The 22,345-nt window shown below is 40.7% G+C and overlaps 1 protein-coding gene across 2 annotated transcripts in view; it reads left to right on the top strand.

The window, feature by feature from the left end:
- PARP8 (poly(ADP-ribose) polymerase family member 8) overlaps positions 1–22,345 on the top strand; it is a 123,313-nt gene that overhangs the window by 16,883 nt on the left and 84,085 nt on the right. The window contains exon 1 of one of the 2 annotated variants that reach the window (XM_088157162.1): positions 6,785–6,807. The exons of the other annotated variant lie outside the window; for it this stretch is intronic. Coding sequence (XP_088013288.1) covers positions 6,800–6,807 — 8 coding nt within the window. The 5' untranslated portion in view covers positions 6,785–6,799. Of the gene's footprint in view, positions 1–6,784; positions 6,808–22,345 lie in introns of those variants that run through there. 2 annotated transcript variants of the gene reach the window in all.

The raw sequence follows: 22,345 nt of genomic DNA, 5'->3' as shown, positions 1-22,345 counted from the left end.
ACAGAATTTTCTGGGTTGAAAGGGACAGCACACAAAGATCATCAAGTCCAGCTCTTAAGTGAATGGCCCATATGGCAATTGAACCCATGACCTTGGTGTATTTATCATTAAAGAAAAATAACAGTTGTTTTTTTCCCCCGTGCCAGTAAAGCCTGTGCATTGTGATCTTCAGATCTGTATATCTCATTCAACTTCACCTCAGGCTGCCTTGGTACAGCATGGTTTATAACCTCTTTCTGCTCTTGTGTGTTCTCCTTCTCTGATGGTATGTTTTAAAAAGGTTAGAGATAATGGAGGGGAAGGTCTGGATGAGGTTGTCTTTCACAGCTGAGTATTGCTCTGATGACATAATGTAGCTTATGAAATCAAGAATCTATACTGTATGAATGCATATAGTTGCATTGAGGTATTTGAAATTACGTTTAAAGTGGTATCAAATGGAATGGGGGAAAGTGACATACGTTGCCATCAGCATGGACATCTGTGGATCTTGATGAGAAGTGCTGTTCTACCAATTTTAAAACAATGTGACAATATAACAATATGACAATATGACAATATGACAATATGACAATATGCAAGTCTTGTCCTAATATAGCTTTGGTGAATGTCTCATGACTCAGTGAAAGATGTTGTCTAATTCCATTATGGAATCTACAGATGAAAAGGTTTAGAGACATCAGGGGGTGTCCCTGGCTTTACAGGAGTGCTTTGGGATGTGCCAGGAATAATGATCTTTCATTGCCTCATGTCCAACCTCACACCTTTGAGCAGCTACACAGATTGGAAATCATGAGTCTGAGCACAGCTGGGACTAGACACACCAAACCAGTGCTCAGGTGGGTGTGCTGGAGCTGCCTTACTGGTGGGGAGCTGGGGATGGTGCAGAGAGAGCAATAATCGGGAGACAGCAGTGGAGAAACACAGGGAACTGAAGATGGCTGGGTATTAGCAGAAAAGGCAGAGGTAGCAACAGGGAGATAAACATGTGATTTGGAAGGGGAAGTGGAAAGATAGGTGTGAGAGCCTGAGTCAGAGAGAAAATGCCCCAAGTATGAACATGTGAGGAAAGATGGTATCTCAGGGAAATATAAAAGTAACACTCTGGAGAAAAAAGGAGAGGAATGTGTTATTCTAAAGAAATGTAGCATTCCATATTGAAATAATTAAAATAGGCTAGGATAAAGGGAAGAATAAACTTCGATGCTTTAGGGAGAAAATGGACTACACAACAATAAAATAGAGTAAAAATCAGAATCTGTGAGCACATATGTATTCAGTGCTGCTGTGTAGGATAAAACAGGCTTTATCAGTATGTATTATGGACAGAAGTCTGCATGGACAGATACCTGGAACATCATCTTTCTCTTACCTTCAAGTTCTTGATGTAAAGCTTGAGGCCTCCAGGTCTGGCAAATAAGTATGTATTTTTTTTCATGTGAGTATAAAGATAGTCTTAATTAGTCTCATTCTTAGAAATATTTGGCCCATTTTGGATTTTAATTTTTTTTTAAAAAGAAAACTAAAGATAATATTTTGGAGGAAGTTCCCCCCAAACATTACAGTTTGATAAAATCACAGGACATTTTTAATGGTGGCCACGATCAGATTCAAAATTGGATTTAAATTAATTTGTGTCCCTATAGCTTGTAAGTGTGATTGCAAACTGTAATATAATTACTAGATCTAGCTGGCTGAACTAACATTTTCGTTTCAGGCAAACAAATTAAAATTGAGTTAATTATACAAAACCATTTGGGTGTATATAGCGTAGGTTTCTTATTAAAATACTTTACTTTCTTGTCTGCAGTCTGAAAACAAAATACTTGCATATTTGCATGCATAAAGTTGAAGCATTTGTAATGTTTGTAACATCTGTCAGTGGGATTTTAAATAAAGATTGTAATCCAGATTCACATAAATTTACTCATATAACAGGTTACTTCAGGGAATGATCAGATAAGGGTTCACGAGGCATGCAGTGATGCCTTAGGATTTTAGCTTTTATATTTTTCATATATTTGCAATCCCATGATTCTTTAGTGTATAACTACAAACTCCATATACAGTGTTAGTTACTGTCTTCACATTCTGGTCAGACAAAACAATTCCTCTCTAATCCTGGGAATCAAGGACACCTTACTGTCCCAGGCCATGAGAAATGTAAACAAAAGTGAGTTGGGGAGAGCAACCTTGGGGTAAATGACTTCATTATCTGAAGCTGTAATTGCAAGATTAACCCCCAATATGCAAATGGACCAAACTTAAAAAGCCTGTGACCCATCATCCATTTTTGAGTGTAGTCCCTGGGTGGCCTGTCTGCACTAAATGTACCTGAAGGCCCTTCAGTAAGTATAACCACTTTTCATTCTCTTAATCTTGATTGGCCTCTGTTTTTAGGTAAGCCCAAAAAAGCATCAGCAATAGTACCTGGAAACTTTTTTGAGCCCCAGTGTGGTGTGGGTCTGTTGCTGGTCCTGTTATTTTAAAAGAAGCTGTCACGGTGTTCCAAAAGTAACACCTGAAACAAGACTGGTTATCATTGAAAATCTGTAATGGTTTTCAAGGGTCCTTCAAGGCTGGAGATGCACCATTGTTCTGGGACCTGCATGAGTTAAAATGGAGAGGGGAGATAAGAAAAGCACATCTTGATGTATTTGAAGTTTTACATAAAGACTTGAAGTGCTGCCATATGAAGTGCCTCTGTATGAAATCCAAGTTCACAGCATGTACTGTTAGGAGCATAGTCCTTTTGCTGTCCCTGTGAATCCCATGGGGCAGCTCAGCCCCACAGAGCACTGCCAGTCCCTTGGTGGCCCCAGCCAGAGTCACTTGGGGTTGACTGTGCTGCTGGCTGTGCCCTCTCCTAGACTCTTGCCCACCCCCACTTACCTGATGCTGTATAAGCTCTACTCAGAAATACCTAGAAGAGCCCTGTGTTACCAGCACTGCTTATCATAGAATCATAGAATGGTTTGGATTGGAATGAACCTTAAATAGCATCTTGTTCCAAGATGGGCAGGGACACTTTGGTCTACACCAGGTTGCTCAAAGCCACACCCAACCTGGTGTTGAACACTACCAGGGATGGGGCATCCACACCTCTCTAGGCAACCTGTGCCAGTGCCTCCCCACCCCTTCTTCCCAATACCTAATCTGAACCTACTATCTTTCAGTTTGAGGCCATTCTCCCTTGTCCTGTACCTGTCTGCCAGTGTGAAAAATCACTTTCTGTCTTTTTTATAGGCCCCCTTCAGATACTGCAAGGCTACAGTGGGGTCTCTCTCCCCAGAGCCTTCTCCAGGCTGACCTCTCAACTCCCTCGGCCAGTACACATATGAGAGGTGCTCCTAGCCCTGTGATGGTTTTTGTGGCCTTCTCTGGACTCACTCCAGCAGGCCCACATCTTTCTTGTGCAAACAGTTCTTTCTGAGGAGCATTAATTCCCTTTTGATATTTTGCCATCTCTTTGTAGTCTCCTTGCACTCAACCCTACATGAAAGCTCTGGACTGGTCTCTTCTGGTCACATAGCCAAAACACAGCATTGTACAAGCTATTGTGAAGAAAATTAACTTGAGCCCAGCCAAAATCTGTACAGTACCATACTTTCACATGTACAATTCAAGGAATAGGTAGCACATAAACTGATAGGATATGTGTCAGTCTGCATTTCTGGGAGTTTTTCTCCCTCCAGGAAGAAGGAAATAAGTTGGTAATTATTCACAGCTCAGCAAGTCCCTTTCTGCTTTCACTAACAACATCTGAATTGTGAACAGTTTCCTTTGAAATCGATAAAGTTTGAAGGAATTATAACGAAGCAAAAAGAAGAAACTTCTTTCATCTTCCATGCTTTCTTTCCCACATCTTAGACTGCAGATCAGCAATTCTCAATTGGATCCATTGCTACCTATATATTTTTGCATAAAATCCTAAAAATGTTTTAAAGTGCAATTGAAGCATGTTAAACAAATACTTGTATCTGTTCCTAAGATTGCTTTAATTTCTATCCCTCATGTTTCGTATGGGTCTAGCCACTAAATCTGCATGAAATTAAAGTGGTGAAATGAGACACCAGGTGCACTTCTCTCAGTTCAGGGAAATCAAGTCAGGTCAGGACAGCATTGTGCATTTTATTCTTCAGAGGATTTGTTCACTGACTAAGAGCTATTTTCCTTTACTGATTCACTTTAAATTAAATGTTAGATCACTTCTGTTCAATAGACATAGGAAAGACTATGTCTGAGGGAGAATATTATTTAATTCAGATCTTCTTTCTTACTTCAAGACTTAGGATAGTAATGGGAATCCAGTGATACACGGTACACCTGAAAGAAGGATAATTGACATTTTTATGTCATATATTTAATCCATCAGTGCTGACACACTTCAGAATTAAAATACATGTTCCCATTATCTGTTTTTGTTCCCTAAAGAAAAGAGAAGTGTCTGGTATGCATCTTTAGACCATCGACAGGCTGTGGTTTAGAGACAACGTCTCTGTGCTCTCTGAAGGTTGTGCTGGGAATATCAACCCCCTGGCTCCTATTGTTTGAAGAGTTTCCTGTTTTCTACAGGAAGATGTATGTAAATGGCTGCTGCCAGTTCTATTTCTTGACATCACCCCTTCCAAATTGTTAAAAATCTGCTGCTGAAAGTGTGTGATCAGTGAGATCCGTAGGTGGTCACATTGGCAGGCAGAGCAGCAGCTCTGTGTTCCAGCTGTGCAGAATGCTGTATCTGAAAGGCAGGGAGGGTGTTCTGGTCATGCTCTTAGTCTGCTCTTTGCTTGCACGGGAATCCCAGATGGATATTTTCTGTACCGACTCTTAGACTTCTAACCTTGCTCCCGTTTAACAATAAGTGCTCAGATTCTGCTGGGAATGTGGCCTCTGTCTATCTGTAGATAGATATATGTTACCAAGTATATAAAATATCTGTAGGTATTTGGCTACTCTTCCTACAGAAGTTGAGGCTCTTTTTTACAAAGTAGTTCTCAATATTGAATATTTCTTTCATGAAAACTGTGTAGAAGGCATTTTGTGTTGTGAATGTTGTTTTGGATAGAAATAGAAAATTGTGTTAGAAATACTTTGACAGGAACAGATTATTGTATATCCTAGAGATATTCAAAATGTGGATTCAGCTGATCTTCCTTAAAGAAGTGAAATGTTCCCAAGTTATTCTTTTGTCCTTGCCTTTCATAAAGAAGTTTCCCTGGTCACCCATGATGGTTTTGAAATGCACCATTTGACCCAGCAGTGTCTGAAACGTCTCCCTAGCTATATAAGGGTCTTTCAGAGAAACAGTTTCTTGGCCACACACTTTAATTCAGAAGAGGCCTTTCAGAAACAGGTCAGATGTAGTACTAGCTTCAGCTCTTGACTTGTCTGAGTCCTCTTCCAAAAGCAAAGTGTAGGGGTGGCAGTGAGAAAATGGTAAACCAGGACAGTGAGTTGGATTCCAGGACACAGCAAGGAAAGCTGCAGGTCTCCTGTTACCTCTGCTTAGCACTGTACTGATGGTGTTTGGGTCATATAATAGTAGCTTCCACCTTTCTTTGAGTTTTTGTAGAGGCTGCCACTCTTTTTTTTAAATTTCCTGTGTTCCCTGAGAATGGCCACTCTGTTGTTACCCTTCCACATTTGGAACCAGGTAGCCTACAGGTCATGGAGCACCTGCTGATGCCTCAGACTCTGCACTGCTGATTAACATTTATTTCCAGACCTACATCACTGGAGAATTTTTATGCTTTAATAAGTAGCTGTCAAGTGAGAGGTAAAGAAAGCAAGTAGAAGGTAGGTTCAACATGGGTTTCTTATCTCAGTTTTGCTTAATTTATCCCATACTATACACAGGGACGGACTGGCTTGTTTTCTTTGCTGCTGTAAACATCCTGTGGCCTTGAATCAGGGTCAGGCTCTTTGCTGATGTATAAACCACCTTCCCAGAGTTCAGGCTGATCTTGAAACTTCAGGCTTGCTGCCTTGCTGGAAAAGCCCTATTTCAGCCTGTCTGGATTGGCACTTCTGTCCACTCCTTCCCCAGAGATTGCAGAATACAACAGTGGAGCCTGGACTCTTTGTGCTGTTTGCAAATTATTTATTTCCAGACTTAACATCTTTTCCAGAGAAATCAGAAAGCCATTTTGTGCTGAAGTAACCATGCTCATTACTTATTAGCTCTTAATTACTGTGTTAGCTATTTTTTTCTCTCCGACAAATTAATCGTTGTTATTTTTCTTCTTTTAGTGGAAGGAGCACAGTTCAGTATGTTGTGAGAGTGAAAAGCAGCTGTTAGACATAAAAATAGAGGCAGTTCATAGAGGCAGTTCATAAAAGCAGAAAAGAATTCTTATGTTTTATGCACACAGATTCACCCACAGCACTGCAAACAGCATTTTCAGTTTTCACTTGTGCCATCTCCTTCTTTCTTTACAATTTTTGCTATGCTTTCAGTTTTTCGTGCATTTTTAAATCTGTAATACTACAGGCTTAAGATCCCGATGCAGATATTCTTTTTTTCTCTCACTGTCTCTCTTTCATGTTTCCTCTGCTGTGTTGTCCTTCTTTGGACTTTATGTGCCTGCGTGGAGGCTGTAAATTTGGAGAGGGGCTACTCCTGATGCTGTGCAGTGTTCATTTCCTGTAGCTGCAGAAACTGCCATCCCACACAGCAAACCCCACACGGAATCACAAAGGTCCTGTGTCTGGGGGCTGAAAGGAAGGCTGAAGCACTTGTTGGGGAAGATGATACCTCTGTGTAGCAGTTTTGAGGAAGGAAGCTATCAGTTTCAAAGGCATGCATGGGTAAGACCTCATAATGTGTTGACAGAATTAATGTGATGAGCACAGAAGAAGTGTAGTTGTTTACATGGTGGCTTCACAACTGAGATTAGGTGGAAAGATTAGTATGTTCTAAGCAGCAGAGTTCCTGTTTTGTAGTATATGGTATTGCTAAATGTATATAGTGTTGGTAAAACATTATTTCTCATTTTTTGTGCCTCTCAGCTGCCATATCATTAATCTTTGTGTAGTCACAGAACAAATGATCAGTCTGATGAGTTCAGTTTGTTGCAGAAAATATTTGTTCTCACAAAAGCATGACTAGAGTATATGCCTGATGGCCAGAAAATAGTGTTTTAACTATCAAATAGTACCTCAGTTTCACTAGTATTGCACAGGAATAATTTGATTTTACTTCAGAGTGGTATTATGAGATTAATTAGTTTATTTGCTTTGTTAATACAAAACCATGACTGTCAAATCTTGTCATTGTTATGATATCTGAGGTTCAGACAGCAAGAGCAGTTGCAGTTTCAGCACCAGATGATCTCTGCTTCTTCATCTGCTCTGTACTCACCTGCTGTGGCTATTGTGAGAATTGTAAGGTAGTCTATTTATCTGTCTAGAAAATATCATTGTATTTTTTTTTTGAGCAACATTTGCATTTCTTTTTTTTTTTTCTTTGAGAATATCTATGAACTACATATGCAGTTGGTACTTTAAATCTCTGTGGATATATACCTCAGGACCTGACATTTTAGGGTTTAGCTTTTTGATGACTTATAAGAAGAAAATTTCACAGTTCATGCCTGTGGCCATGCAAGTTATTCTCTCAGGGGTTCTGACATTCCTCGATACATCTGAAAGCTTTTTGTTGCAGTTTTGATACCAGATGGGGAAAAATCTTCATAATCAAGATAGTTTCTCATGTGTACAGCTCCCCAGTTGGAAAATTTAAGGCAGATAATGCAAATACAAGGTTGAAATTAATTAAGTATTTAGGGAAATATGGGTGCAGAGGCAGTGCAGTTCCAGAGTGTGGTTTCTCATTGTGTGTAATCCAGCCTAGTCCCAGACTGATGCCCAAAGGAGCTTTTTCATTACCTCCTGGTAAGGAAGGGTATACAGCTGTACTAATGGACCTTCACTTCCACCAGTGCCTGGATTTGCTAGAGAGCTGGTGATTATAGCTACACAGTTGTTAGATGCAGTACAAGGGAGAGATTAAATAGGTTGCTGGTTCTTGGGAACAGTGAAAGTGATGAGGGAAGAGAAGGGGGAGTCTCTTGTTGGTGGCAGCCCAGTCGTTAGGTCAAATTAACCACAGTACAAAACTGCTCTCTTGGGTGTTTAATATCTAGTCATCTGTGAGATCTTTTAGTAGCACTGTAATTCACTGCCCTTGCTTGCTCATCTCCCCTGTCAGTCAGAACATTTCACTCTCCCTTGGTTTTAGCTTGCTTTGCCTCATCCATTATATTTATGTATTTGTCATTGCAGGCATAGCTGTATGCCGTGCACATTCTGATAGAGAAAGCCGTAAGCACCTTGCCTTGCTCCCCTGCGGTCTGGTTTGGGTTTCATTCTGCACACACCTCCTGGTTCCTGTGCTGCCCGAGATGTGATGACTGCTGTAACATCTGCTCCTTCAGGCTGGAGTCTTTGTGCAGGGAGCACGTTCACACCATCTCTCACTGTCATGCTGCAGCGGCAGGACCAGGCGTGTCCTTGCTGCACACACACCCGTTAAGGATTCAGGAGCAGTTCTCCCACTGGGCTCTGGTTATAGCTGTTAGGGTGAGAATTTGCTATCAGAAAATTTTCGTAGCCTTAATATAAATCACTGCAGGGCAGCAGTGCTGGCATGATGACTTCCAGCTATTTGTGTTTGTAAAGCAGGTAATTGTGATAACTAGGCAGGCATGTGAAGAGGGAAAGGAGAAGGCATGTTATTGATGTGCTTTGCATTTGCCTACCTATAATACTGCTGAGAATGAGATGGACTTCCTGAAGATAATGTATACTGGTGAGAGAGCTGGCTGGAGCTTTGAGTGTAAGATTGAATAGATTCTGTAACACTGAATCCAACCTATTTTTGAGTGACTGTTTTGTGGTAATCCACTTGGTAAATGTATAAATCTCCAGAGAGAAATTGGTGACATTGGGAGATAGTTTTAGACATCTTCCTTTTAATTATTAGATGCATTTCCAATTTCTGACCACGCTAGTGAACCAGCATCTCTCCACTTATTCTTGCAAAAACATATTCCTTTACATTAAATAATTGCTCTTCCTTTTGCGGTTTTGTCAGGCACAAGCTGCACTCATCCGTGCTTTGTTTTTGCTTGGCCTCCTTGGTTAGATACCTCTACCTCATTGTTCTGTTTGGAAATGACTGCAGAGAGCCTGGTACTTGACATCTTATTTCAGGTTGAAAAATAAACTCTGATCTTTGTCTTTGCACTTTGGGTAACTGTGTTTTTTGCTTCGGATTATTGTGTTAGGGCCTGTTAAATTGGTAATAAATGTTCGTTAACTGTACCTTTGACGAGTGTATATGATTAAAAGAAAGGGACTTCTAAATGAGAGGGTTGTAACTGAAAGACATAGCTTCTTGTTCATGGCTGCGTTTAATTTATTCTGCTCAGTTCGAAAGAATTTAGCTTTTTAGAAAGTGTCAGCCATTAATGTGGCATCTTAGTGTTTGCATTTTCTATTGAACCATCCGTTCTTAGTATAAGTAAATAGTGTAAATGCAGGAACTCAGTGTTCCCTAGCATTGTGTAACAGTTTTGTTTGTTGGACCTGGTTGTTCCATTGTAAGGCTAATTTATAACATAGTTTAATGTATTGTAGATTCACATACGGTAGAGGTGGAAGCAAGAGCCTGTGGAGAGAAGTTTCTCAGCACTTTAAAGAAAGTATGTCTTGCACAGGGTTCTGCTAATAAAAGATGGATGAAAAAATCTACCGTGGTGATTAAGGGCATGGCTGTCCTTTTATATAAAAAATGGAAATGTTAGGATAAAATTAAAACAAGTGTAAGTATGTAAGAATACTTGATAATCTACATAGTTTTCTGACATTGGTCTCAATACATGGAGTGTAGACACAGCTTCAAAATGGCTGTAGAAGTGCTTCCTTTTCTGACAAGGCTTAAAAAAATGCTGCACTGGCATATTTTTTTTTTTTTTTCATTGGTGTGTATTTTGTACTTGCCTCTGATACACTATGCCTGATAGACCTATACTTGAATTTATATTTACAGGTTACCAGCTTCTACTTTGCATATTAAAAAGTGCAATGTACCCAGCTGCAGACTGGGCTCTCAGCCAAGACTCATTCCACATGTGTGTGTTTTTCTGCAAGGGTGTGCCTTCGTTTCTCAATGCATGTTTCTCTGTGACGCAGATGTGTTCTTTCTAACTTCAGCTACTTGCTTATAGCAGATGCTCCAATGAGTGGAATTGATTGAAAGGTGTATTATTTAATATAACTCCCTAGATTTCTTGAATTAATATAGCATTTTATTCTTTCCTGTATTTTCTGTCTCGTATTTGATGCTGTGATGTTTGATTATGTGAACCACGAATGTTCAAAATAAGCTGTTTTTCTCCATGCATTCTCTTCTCAACTGTTCTGTTTTCCTCATAGAAAAATAACCTATTCTCCCATCTCTCTGCATTTTAGAGGAAGCAAGGAGTTACAGATCTCCTTTTGTGTCTTTCAGATTCCTGTATTAAATCAATAGGGGCTCTTGCCTTTGAAATCCATGATTTCTAGACTGTTTATTGAAGTGGGACCGTTTAGACTGTCATGCTGTATCGTATGGTGCAGTGCTGTAGTTTTTCTTTCAGTTCTGCATTGCTATAATGAAGATAATTTAGCACTGTTGACACAGTGTATACTTCTGTTTGAGTTTTGTCAATAATATATTTCTATGTGTAGAAAGATTCATTAAGAAAGGAATTTTAATAATGCATGGAGAAGGTAGGAGTTCTGCTAATGAACAGACTCCAAAGTAACAAAACCAATTATTCAGCTAGGATCCATTTTAATGTATCTGTAAGTAGGCAAAATGTAAAAGTTGTTTGGAACTCTGGGATGATCATATTAAATAGCCTTAATAGCGTAGCACTAATATAATTCAGTTATTATGGAGACAGTGGGATTTGAGTTTTGTGCTTGATTTCCTTACTTGATCAATATAGCCAATGTGAAAAGTCTTAGGGGATATACCTTCTGATTATCCTCTGGTTGTGTTGAGTTTCCTCTGCCTGCACTAGCAATATTATTATTATTATTATTATTATTATTATTATTATTATTATTATTATTATTATCATCATCATCATTATTATCATTATTATTATTATTAGCCACTGGCACTTAAATGGGAATTGTTAATTCTGTGTCCTAATAGGAATTAGGAAAAGAGGGAGAATAATAATTTGATACAGAGGTCTGTGTGTTCTCTAATGAGGCTCATGCATCTCATCCCTGTTAGTGTTTAAGTGTAGACTCTCGAGTACTGGGAGGTATTGCCCAGGAAGGATTTTAATGTCAAGTGCAGTTTTCAGCCAAATTTTGTTTTTCTCTCTCATGAAGAGGCAAAAAAGTCTGCTGTTACAGTGGTGCTGAGGTAAATCTTAGAAGGACTGACTAATATGAGGGGATGGAGCAGTACTAGGCCTGCTAACAACTTAGGTCAGTCCTGCTTTGCCAACTACCTTGTTTTGTTTTTCAGTCATTGACGTTGACTGAAAACTCGTGGAGGACTGGTCCTACTTGCCTGGCAGTAGTTTTTATTGTACAGAAATAGTAATTCAAACCTGTTACACTTCTTTTCACTGTTTAGTCTCCAATGGTATTTGCTGCTGTAGTGAGGTTTTGTCAGTGATTATCTGCAGGAGTTTGAAAGGATCATCTTAGTGCCTCCTACCAGGGCATAGAATATGACTGCTGAATTTTTTGGCTGTCACCTCTAGGTCATGTATCCTAGCAGGATGGAAAATAATTGAAAGGTCTGTTAGATCAGTTGTGTGTTCAGTGTATGTAGGTGAACCTCCGTTAAAGTCAGAAAAGGCACATCATTGTACACCTTGTGTATTTGCCAAGTCCTGCTATGGCCATTCCCTTCCTGTTTACCTTCAGTAATTCACGTCTAAATCCACACATTTTAGTGCAGTTTTGCTGTGTATTTGTGTGTTTACGTAGAAAGAGACCTTGATTGAATGATGTTGTAGCTCTGCCTGGATAGATAGTCTTGAAATATATATCTGTGCAAGACAGAAGGAGTCCCATTTTTGCCTGAGTTAATGTTATTGCAGATGTGTTTAATTTAGACTCTTCATAATAAAATTCACTTAAAGTGATTTTTAATAATAAATTGTCTCATTATCAATGTTTGTAAACATTTCAGTTGAGGTACTGGGCTTGTCTTCCTTACTGTGTTGTTGGCAAGGAAATGACAAAGCCAACGAATGTCACTGTTCTGGTGACCCCTGGACTTTTACTGCTGCACCCTCTGTGCTTGGTCTACCTGGCACCTGAAGGCAGCAAAGTTTGAATTTCTTATTTCTGCCCAAGACATTTTGCACTTTGTCTCCCGTGAGGCTTCTGCGCCTTTTGTCCCTCCAGAGTTCCTTCTGTTTTCTCTTTGCAATGAAATGTGGGGTTGGGTGGTTGGTTGTTTGCCTGGGGTGATGGATCATGTGCAAGAGAGACTGATCCTGTGTTAAATATGGGATGCTTGCTCTGTTCAGGCCACAAAGGACATGAGGTTTCTCAGCTCCTGTTTCCAGGATTCACTAAGGCCATATAAATATATTTCAGCTGTAAGACATTTACCATTTTGATTAAAATCTCATCTGCATGAAGGATATGTTTCTCATGGAATTTTTTGTTCTTCCGGAGACATGATTTTCTGTGGTTAAATAAATGATGGGAAGTTTTAAAATCCATTCCATTTTGCCTAATAAACTACAGCCCTTTTATGGCTCTGTGCAGATCACAAGAAAAGAAATGGATGTAAAGAGAAGGTGAGAAAATAAAATGCAGAAGAAAATTGGAAAGAAGGAAAGAATCTGATATGCAAATCAGGAAGAAAGACTTCATGGGGAGTGAGAGAAAGGAGAATTTGACAGTCTCACTATGGTAAAATGAAATTAGGTTTATATATTAATAAGTGATTAAAATAACAAAGAGAAAAAATACTTAAGTAATATTAAAGCAATGCAATTTTAAGTGCAGGAATCCTTAGCAAAAGTAATTTTAATAATTTAGTAAGTAAATGTGTGCTTTCAAATCAAAATGTGATCTACTAAAAAAATGCTTTGGAAATATTTGCTTTCTAAAAAACCTATAGATTTCTTTTTGTATGGCCACCAATGGTTTCCTAATGTTATTTTGTATTGGAAATTCAGACTTTATAAACTGTCAAATTAGTGCCACCAGATTTTAATTTTATGCTGAAAATATAGTAACTTATACTTTTTAAGTTAAAAGTAGTTCTGAATTTATTGTCAATTTATGGGGATTTTTTACAAGATAGAGAAGCAGATTGGCATGCAATATGAATAGTATTTTTTTCAGGCTGCTCAGTCTTGAGAATTACATTGGTAGGGGATGTGAAAACAAGTGTTCTTCTGTTTGCTGGCTGAGACCCCAGGTCACCCAGCAGAACTCGGCTGGAATTCTTCTCATCAAATCAAGTGTTGCACTCCATCTAAACATCCTGCTTTAACTAGGAGAGAGGGACAAGGATTTTTTTCTTTTAATCCTAAAAATAATCTCCAACACCCTGACAGTGTGTGCCATGTTTGCCATTGGTTCTTCTGGTTTTCTTTCCGATGACTCCCGCCTCCCCACCTTTTTCTCCTATTAATCATTGTGAAATACACATCAGCAAAGACGTTTCTGTCAGACTTCAGATCTCACCATATTTGAATGGGGTGTCAAGGGTGAAAAGTTTATCTCTCTGAAAAGGACGTAACAAGCTATCACTGAAAGTAGAGGATTGTCATCCTCATCAGTTTGAAATTGAGGGGATGAGAAATAAGACTTTCTCCATTCTTGTTTGTGTTAGGGTGTAAGGCATGAATGGACTAAAAAACCCTCCAAGACAAGGACGTGCAGATCTTTCATATTCAGCAGGAGGGTTCTGTTCTGACCTGCTCTTAAAAGAAATAAAGTGTAATACAATACCTTGAAAGAATGATAAATCTTTAAACCCTGTGCAGACACATAGTGTTCTTCAGTGATATATTGTTTTGGAAGGTCTCAACTGAGGAGACATTTGTTACGCTGTAAGTATTTCAGATGAGTTATGACTACTCATGACTAATATGAGATCTGAATCCCAAATGAAGATATAGTGGACAGTGGTCCAGTGACACCAAGTTTTCTCAATCTTCTGAAAACAGTTGTCTCTTGTCTCTGCTTTAGTAGAGGATAATTATTATTTCTATACTACAAACTCAAACAGATATGGACAGTGTATGGTCTATAACTACAAATGTATATGGTGACTTTATTTATTGTGGCTTTATTCCTAATCCATTTATTATGGCTTTATTCCTAATCCTGGGAGATACACGAAGGATAATTTCTTCTGTAAGGTCAATATCGAATAGTAACTTGTACTAGGTTTTCTTGCATTTGTCAAGATTTCAGAAATGGAAAGGTTCACCAGAAGTAATAAGCCTCCATATATGAGAGCTGTCAGTGCCTTGACTCGGTCAGGAGTTTCAAAAACATCATGGATGTGTTGGAAATGCAGTGAACAGAAAACCTTAGCACTTCTGATGCACTCTTTTGCAGTTTCGCACCTCTCATGTGCCTCTGTTGTTCTTATTTTGAATTTTGTTTGGTGTTATTTAGTTCATCATATCACACATAGACGTTAGTCAGTCTATTTGGTGTTACCCACTTTCAGGACCACATAAAGTAAGAAATCTCTAGGTTATTCTCATGTTGGGAAGTCTGGGAAGTAATTTATGGAAGTAACCTGTGACTTGAGAGATGAAGAGTATGAAAAGGGATCTTCAGATCTGCACTCAGATCAGCAGTCACTGGGCTGAGGAGTTTGTGCACACAGGAGATTTGATTATTCTGTCTACATCTTTAGGGCTGCTCACACAAGTGCTCTCTGAAAGCGCTGCTCTTTTGGGTGTACCTGTGGTTGCTTCTGAATATTTTTGTCTCTGTCTGAAAGCACCTGTGCTCTCTCTTTGTATGATCAGACTTTGATCTTTCCACCTTGTAAGTGTAAAATCACAGGCTGAAAGACTGTGCTATCTCAGATAGAGATCTATGAACCACGTCAAATATTTGTTATTGAACAAGTTTATCTGGATGCCTGTGTTTTCAGTGGTTCTAACAGAGAATGGACTTGTGCTGTGTAATGTTTAAACTTGAATAAATAAATAAGTTTATCTAGTAAGTGAAGAGAGAGCATGGGAAGGAATTCCTGAGTTGACACAAACAGCCTTATAAAGTAGTGACTTTGCAACACAGCAAAGCACTAGAGAAAATTGTCTCAAAGTAACAAGAGGCACTTCAGTCAAATTAATGTATATTATTATTTCATTGAAAATGAGCATATACGGCTTCCCTCTTAAGAATAAGGCAGATCTTGATTTATGTTTACTTACAAAGTGTAGACACTGAATTGGGGTAGCCTGAATTGGGATAGCCTGCTCTATGTAAAGAGTAACTTTGCCTCTTGCCACACCCAGAAGTATTTGTTTTTGATGCTTGCTCCTTCCATGGTGGCAAAGAACAAAATGTACTGGCCTGGCCCGTGTCTAGCCTCATTGTCTCCTGTCTGTGGCAGGGAGGCACCCAGGGGTGACGGCAGAATGGATGCCCAGGGTGTGGGATGCAGGTGGCTCTCCAGGTTCTGCTGCAGGGATGCTGCATACCAGAGGTGTGCAGTGGTAGGGGTACTGGAGAGCAAGCAGTGCCCAGTCCCTCTTATCATCTGATGAGAGTTTTCTGATCCACCTTGAGACGAGCTTCTTCTAGACCCCAACCTTTCGAAAAACTTCTGTTTTTCGGTCACCCCTTACAACTCACTAGTATTTCATTAGAGTCACTGCAGGATGAATGCTTTGCCATTGCTGGGAAAGACTCTGTGCCTGTGCTGCTGAGAAACCATGAGTCAGCTTGCTCAAGGGAAGGAGGAGGAGGCGAGGAAATCTCCTTTTATGATGAATCTTCCCACACTTCCTGCTGTTTCTGTTTTGGGCACACTGGTTCAGAAGCTGTGGGCTGTTTTCTGCCTGGCTCTCAGTGTGTGAAAATTGTTCCTTCCCTAGGAGGGATCACCTACTTGTCCTGATATGAGGTGACAGTATCCCACGCCTTTCCTCATCTAGAACAAAAGGGATAATCTTTCATCTCCACTCGAAGTGAAGCATGGTGTCATGGGGGGACTAGGACAGGAGAAAGCCCTTGCTGAGCTCTGTAGAGTTTCAGAGTCCAGCAACGTTAGACAGGTTTTCTGAGTCACTCTTTACTCTGAGAGGCTGCTGTTTAGTCTAATCCTGTGGGATAAACACGTTCTCATTAAATTCACAGGGACTTGTATCCTAACTCAATGAAGGCGTGACTGGACTCACAACACTAACAGCGAAGAGTTTTTTGCAAATATCATACCATAGTTTGTGTAGGTTATGCAGTAAAAACCCCCAATTCTGCCTCTTTGCTTGGAAGGTCATATTCTGAGGGTGAGCACAACAGTGCTAAAATGGTTTATAAAGAATATGATTCTGGATAAAAAAGATGACAAAGAGGTAACAAAACAGTGCAGTTCACTGGCTGGAAACATCTTGCAAGTGCTTCAATTATATTTCATGCTCAAATTGAGAGCTGCTACAATAGTGACAGGAGGAGAAAAATAGAATTGCTTCATTTCTTTTCTCCCACCCACGGACGTTTCTCAGTGTGGAAAATGAGTCATCAAGAAGAGGTATTTTTACTTTGCAACAGACATTAGAGAAATGTTGATCTTCAGGCAAACTGTGTCAATTGATCTACTAGGCAAGAGGTCTGATCCTGCTTGCACAGATTTCATTTCCTTTGGAACTACTGGGAAGTCCCAGGAAGAAGCAGCCAACACAAACTCCCCAGAATTCACCATCAGCTCAGGTGTGGCTCCACTGTGGCAGCTGTATGGCCCAAGGGCTGTGCCAGGCAGCTGGGGCATGAGTCTGCTTTGATGAAGCTGGAGTAGATCCTCAGCAGATTCTGATGGTCCCAGCCCCTCTGCAGGCACTGCCCCAGCCCACTGACAGTGGCACGATGGGTCTGCCAGGACAGGGCCTGCTTGCCAGCTTGGCCTCAGCTCTGTCAGATATGGCCAGGGACATGTGTTACTTTTGGAGACGTAGACTGACATATCACAGCTTTCAAGAAGTTTTATGGAAGTCTCCTGTCACAAATGAAAAGTTAGCATCAACAAAATCATGAGGTGGCCTCCTGGTTTGAGAATTTAATCAGCTGGGATATCTGGGGATGCTGCTGTTTGCCATCTGAGAATTTGATCGCTAATCTACTTTTAGTTTTTATCCTATTTTGGAGTGTAAGACTTCAGTATAATGTGTAACAAACATAGGGATTTTATCTGTCAGTGTCAAAGCATTTTGCAGAAGGGGAAGAGGAAACTTGCAGCTCAAAACCACGTAAAGGAGTTAATAAAATCAATCTGCAAAGCACAGACCTCACCCTCATTGTTTCTCACTAGACCACACTTTTATTCCTCTGAGGAATGTAAAGCAATAAACCTGCAATCACAAACTAGTATTTCTCACCCCAAACTACTATTTATTACCCAAAACGTTTTTCTGGCAAGCCAGTGTGACTGTTGAATTAAGGTCTTTCCATTTTACTACCTTGTACTTTTGTTAGTATTTACTGTTAGATACCAACTTTGCACACATCTGGAGAGCTTTCTGTGTTGTTCTGTATAGGGTTTGCATAGCCAGGTTTTGGTAGCAGGTGGACTAATAAGGGTGACTTCTGTGAGAAACTGGCAGCAGCTCCATCCATGTCCAGCAGAGCCACTTGGCTCCAAGATGAATGTGCTGCTGGTCAAAGATGGGCCTATCAAAAAACATCTTTGTGATATCTAGGAAGGGAAAAAAAAGTTATTGCACAGATGTAATTGCAGCCAGAGAAGAGAGGAGCAAGAAGATGTGAGAGGAACAGCTCTGCAGACACCAAGGTCAGTGAAGGAGGGGCAGGAGGTGCTCCAGGTGCCAAAACTGAGATTTCCCTGCAGCCCGTGATAGAGACCAAGGTGAGGCAGCTGTGCCCCTGCAGCCCATGAAGGACTGCAGGGGTTCAGAGATCCTGAGACCTGCAGAGAAGCAAGTGGATGCCTGGAAGGAGGCTGCAACCCCATGGGAAAACTCTGCTGGAGCAGAGTCCTGGCAGGGACCTGCAGACCCATGGAGAGAGGAGCCCATGCTGGAACAGGTTTCCTGGTAGGATTTGTGACCTGTGGGGACCCACACTGGAGCAGCCTGTCCTGCAGGAATGCACCCTCTGGAAGAGAACTGTTGCCCATGGGATGGACTCATGTTAAAGAAGTTAATGGGCAATTATCTCCTATGAGAGAGACCCATGCTAGGCCAGGGGAAGGACTCCTCTCCCTGAGCAGTGGAAAGAGCAACGTGTGTTGAACTGACTGTGATCCCCATTTCCTGTGTCCCTGCACCACTTTTGGGGGAGGAGACAGACTCCAGAAAGGAGGGGGAGGTGGAGAGAAGGTGTTCTTAATTTTATTTTAATTACCCTGCTCTGATTTTGATTAGTAATAGGATTCACTTAATTTCCCCAATGCAAGTCTGTTTTGCAAGTCTGTTTGATGGTATTTGGTGAGTGATCTCTCTCCCTGTGCTTGAACCTTTCAGTACATTTTCTCTTCCCTCTGTACTTGTGGAGGGGAGCAATGGAGAGATGTTGGCGGGCACCTGGCATCCAGCTGGGGCTAACTCACTGTGATAACTCATCTTTGGAAGTTTGTGGGCTGTGAGGATTATAGTTAGGAGATCCTTAACCACGCTTTGATAGCAAATATAGTTCTTCCTTTTTGGATGTCACATAAGGAGTTGTCACTTACTTGTGTAAGTGCAGCACAAAGACTTAGTCTGCCAGTAGTTGTCAGTTGTGGTAGGCTGCCAAAGGTGAGGCTGACACAGCTCAAGTCACTAAGCTGGCAGTGGGTTGGGCATGTATTCCCAATAGGCATGATACACATCTACATCTCTGTATGACCCTGCCCTCATCCTGCTCACCAGCTGGGCCAGCTTGCTGCTCGTGCTTACACAGTGCAGGGCAAGAAAACAGTTCTGGTAACACAGGACCAGCCTCTTTTACCCTCTTGTTCCTCTGTTTTCCCATGCTTGTTGCTGTTACCCTGTCCCTCTGTTTTGTTGCCTTCCACAGCACTTTTGCCCACCTTTGGCCCTTACCATTGCAAGACTTCAGGAGTTCCCAAGTGCATTTCCCAGGAGCCTCGTGAAGTGTACCCTGCCCTGGCAGCAGCCTTGCAGTTTGGAAGGTCGTGCAGGAAGCACCTGACACTGAACCCTGTGCTGGGTGTCAGCCCCCAGCCATGGAGCTCCCCTGGGCCTGCCTTGGGCAGACCAGCCTGGTGGCCCTACCTTGCAGCCTGGTGGCCCTACCTTGCAGCCTGGTGGCCTGCCTTCCCTGCCTGCTGTGGTTGGGCATACCGCCCAACTTGCCAGCAGCCCGAGTGCAGTACTGGGAGTTCCCATTTCCAACACATTTGTTCAGAGTTCCCCACCCCAGGGAGCTGCATGTTGCCACCAGTGGCTTCAGCTCTGGATCTTGTCTTAGGTGTCCATGGTGTGTGAAAGCTGTGGAGATCTCCCTCAGCTGCCGAGTTGTACTGACTCAGCAGGCTGTTCCCATATGTTTTTATCTATCCATTAATAACTTTTACTTTTCATTTTTTTTCATTTTTTTCATAGGCAGAACTGAACTCCTTGAACCTTTGTGTCAGTTTATTTAAATTAAATGTGATTTGAGTGCAAACTGATTTGGGAAAATTGTAATTATTTTCTCCTTTTTTATTTTTTTTTCCTTCTTCTTTAGCTGGATCTTTTAATGGATCGTAGAACAGGCAGCTCACTAGCATTTCTCATGCTGGATTTTCACTTACTGAAACATCCCCTTGCCTGATCCTCTGTGAAGTTTTGTAATCACATGGAAGCAGTTTTTCTGTATGGAAATGTATATCAGGGCTCCCATTGGGTTTAGGAAGATCTCTCTTTAGAAATGTAATTGTTAGCCATTCCCAGTTCATTTTCTCTCCATGTCTTTTCAGTCCCACATGTTCTTTGGGTTAAAGCATATCCTCCCCTTGTCCACACTCTGTTAGAGAAGAGGGGTTGCCATGTTGTTCTCAGTTCTTTCTTTAAGAAAGGAAGTTCATTTCTGCTGTGGATTTGAAAGAAGAGGTGCTAATACAGACAAAACACCTTTTGCCTTAGGGTTCTGTTTTTCTGAGGGCATAAGATCCACTGAGGTCACTGAAGGGATTGCATGACCCTGAAGAGAAGAATGGAGTCCTGTGTTAAATGTTTTATAAGCCTAGACCTCCAGTTGCCTGAATCAGCTGCATCCTTTTTTTTCATATTCAGATTTAGGTTTAGACTGTGGTTTCTGCTTGCACAAATACTTTGATGAGAAGAAATGCAGCTCAGTGGAAATACGTTGTGAGAGTAGTTGTTGCCTATGTTTGCCTACTTTATTAGAGGCATTTACAGTATGCTGCATTTTTGTTTCTCTTCTAATCTAATATAGTAAAAATAGTACATCAAATTAAATTAGCTTCATTTTATACTTACTCAATAGTGGATGTAGTGTCTTGCAGGATCTGCTTTTTATTTTTAAAACAAATCAAACAAATGAAACTTAGTTATTTCCCAGTAATTTAATTTCTTTCTAATTATAATTTTCAGAGGCAAGTGGTTTTGATATTAGAAAGATGTAGTATGCATTATGCTGATGTTCATTAGGTTAGAATGACGTGGTGAATTCACAGAGGGGAGGGATAACAAATTGTTTGAGAGATTGAATTTGAATTACCGTAATTTCTCATTAAAGCCTGGATTCATTAGTGAAATATGTCAAACAAGAGCAATTTTATTTCTCACATTTCAGTGTTATCTGTGTTGCAAATAATGTTTTCAAAAGAAATGGAAGAAATTATATAAAGCAAAGGATTTGTTTGTCTGTAAAGTCACACAACTAGCTCTGTATGATCTTTTTCTTTCAATCTTGCTTGCCAGTTTTCTGTATCATTGTTACATCTGTAAGGTCTGCATTGGCTTTGCTGCTGTAGAGCTTTTGGCAGTGTTGGGATGGTGGCTATAGAAGTGTGCTCACGTTCAGGAAAGTCTGGTATGATTGCATTGTCCCAATTATAATAGTATACCTCTTCTCACAGTGGAATTACTTTTTGTTCCCCTTGTCTCTTATGCTATTTACAGGCATTACATTAGTAAAATTTCAAGCCTTTTTTTAAAAAAACAAAACTGGTTACTACACATCTGGTTCTCTTTGCAGACAGTTTCACAATTCTGAGGACAGTAAAATCCCCTTGTTCTGAGAAGCAGTGGCAATTGCATGATCAGCTGGCATGACCTGATGCTTACTGGAAGTTTGGTAAAAATATGTAGAGAGTGTTCCAAAGATAAAGCTCAAGTCTTTATTTTACTGAAAATGCAGTTGCTTTCATGTGAGCCTTTTTGTTCTCCTGGAAAATGGAAGTGGCAGGGTTTTGCAGTGTGCAGAGGAGCAAAGCTGTGTTGTCTGTATTACGTGGATTTTTGTTGCATAACGTACTCATGGTTGGATATACCTAGCTAAAGTAGGCTGATAGTAGATGTAACATTCTGGTCGTGTATCTGATGACTTGAAAAACTGTAGCAAAAACTCAGTCAAGCTACCTATTGGGAAATAAGTAGTAAATCACCTATGGGGATTGAAAATATCTTTATTTGGCAGGAGGCAATCAATGTGAAAGAGTGATACCCTGTGGATAACCATAGTTTTGCTGTCATTGAAGAATGTGCTGTGAGGAAGGATGGTTTCTATCTTGTACCTTTGATAGAAAAGATCGTTTGTTATCTATCACAGACTGTCTGTGGAGCTTACACGATTCAGTGTCATTGCTGAATATTTGTTTCCTGCTTACAAAATAGAACCATCCAGGAAAATACCTGCAGTGTCAAGCCCAACCAGACCACATTCCCATGTGCCACATCCATGTGTACCCCAGATGGCAGGGATGGCAGCCCCAGCATCCCACCAGGGCATTGTCCTGGCACCTTTGGTAGTGTTTCCACAAGTGCAGTGGCCCAGAGAGGATGCTGCTGAGAGCAAGGGCAGGAGATGTGTCCTGCGGTGGTCCACCAGCTACAGAAGCTGGGAGGAGGGAAGGAAAGGCTTATTTCTGTTTCCTTTGACTCAGAGTTTTGAATCTGAATAACTCGGGGTGAAATAGTCAGTGATTTGTGTGGTGGTG

This window comes from Sturnus vulgaris, chromosome Z (genome assembly GCF_052056855.1).
Source record: "Sturnus vulgaris isolate bStuVul1 chromosome Z, bStuVul1.hap1, whole genome shotgun sequence".
NCBI classification, from domain to species: Eukaryota; Metazoa; Chordata; class Aves; order Passeriformes; family Sturnidae; genus Sturnus; species Sturnus vulgaris.
This window is presented reverse-complemented; position numbering and strand designations above follow the sequence as displayed.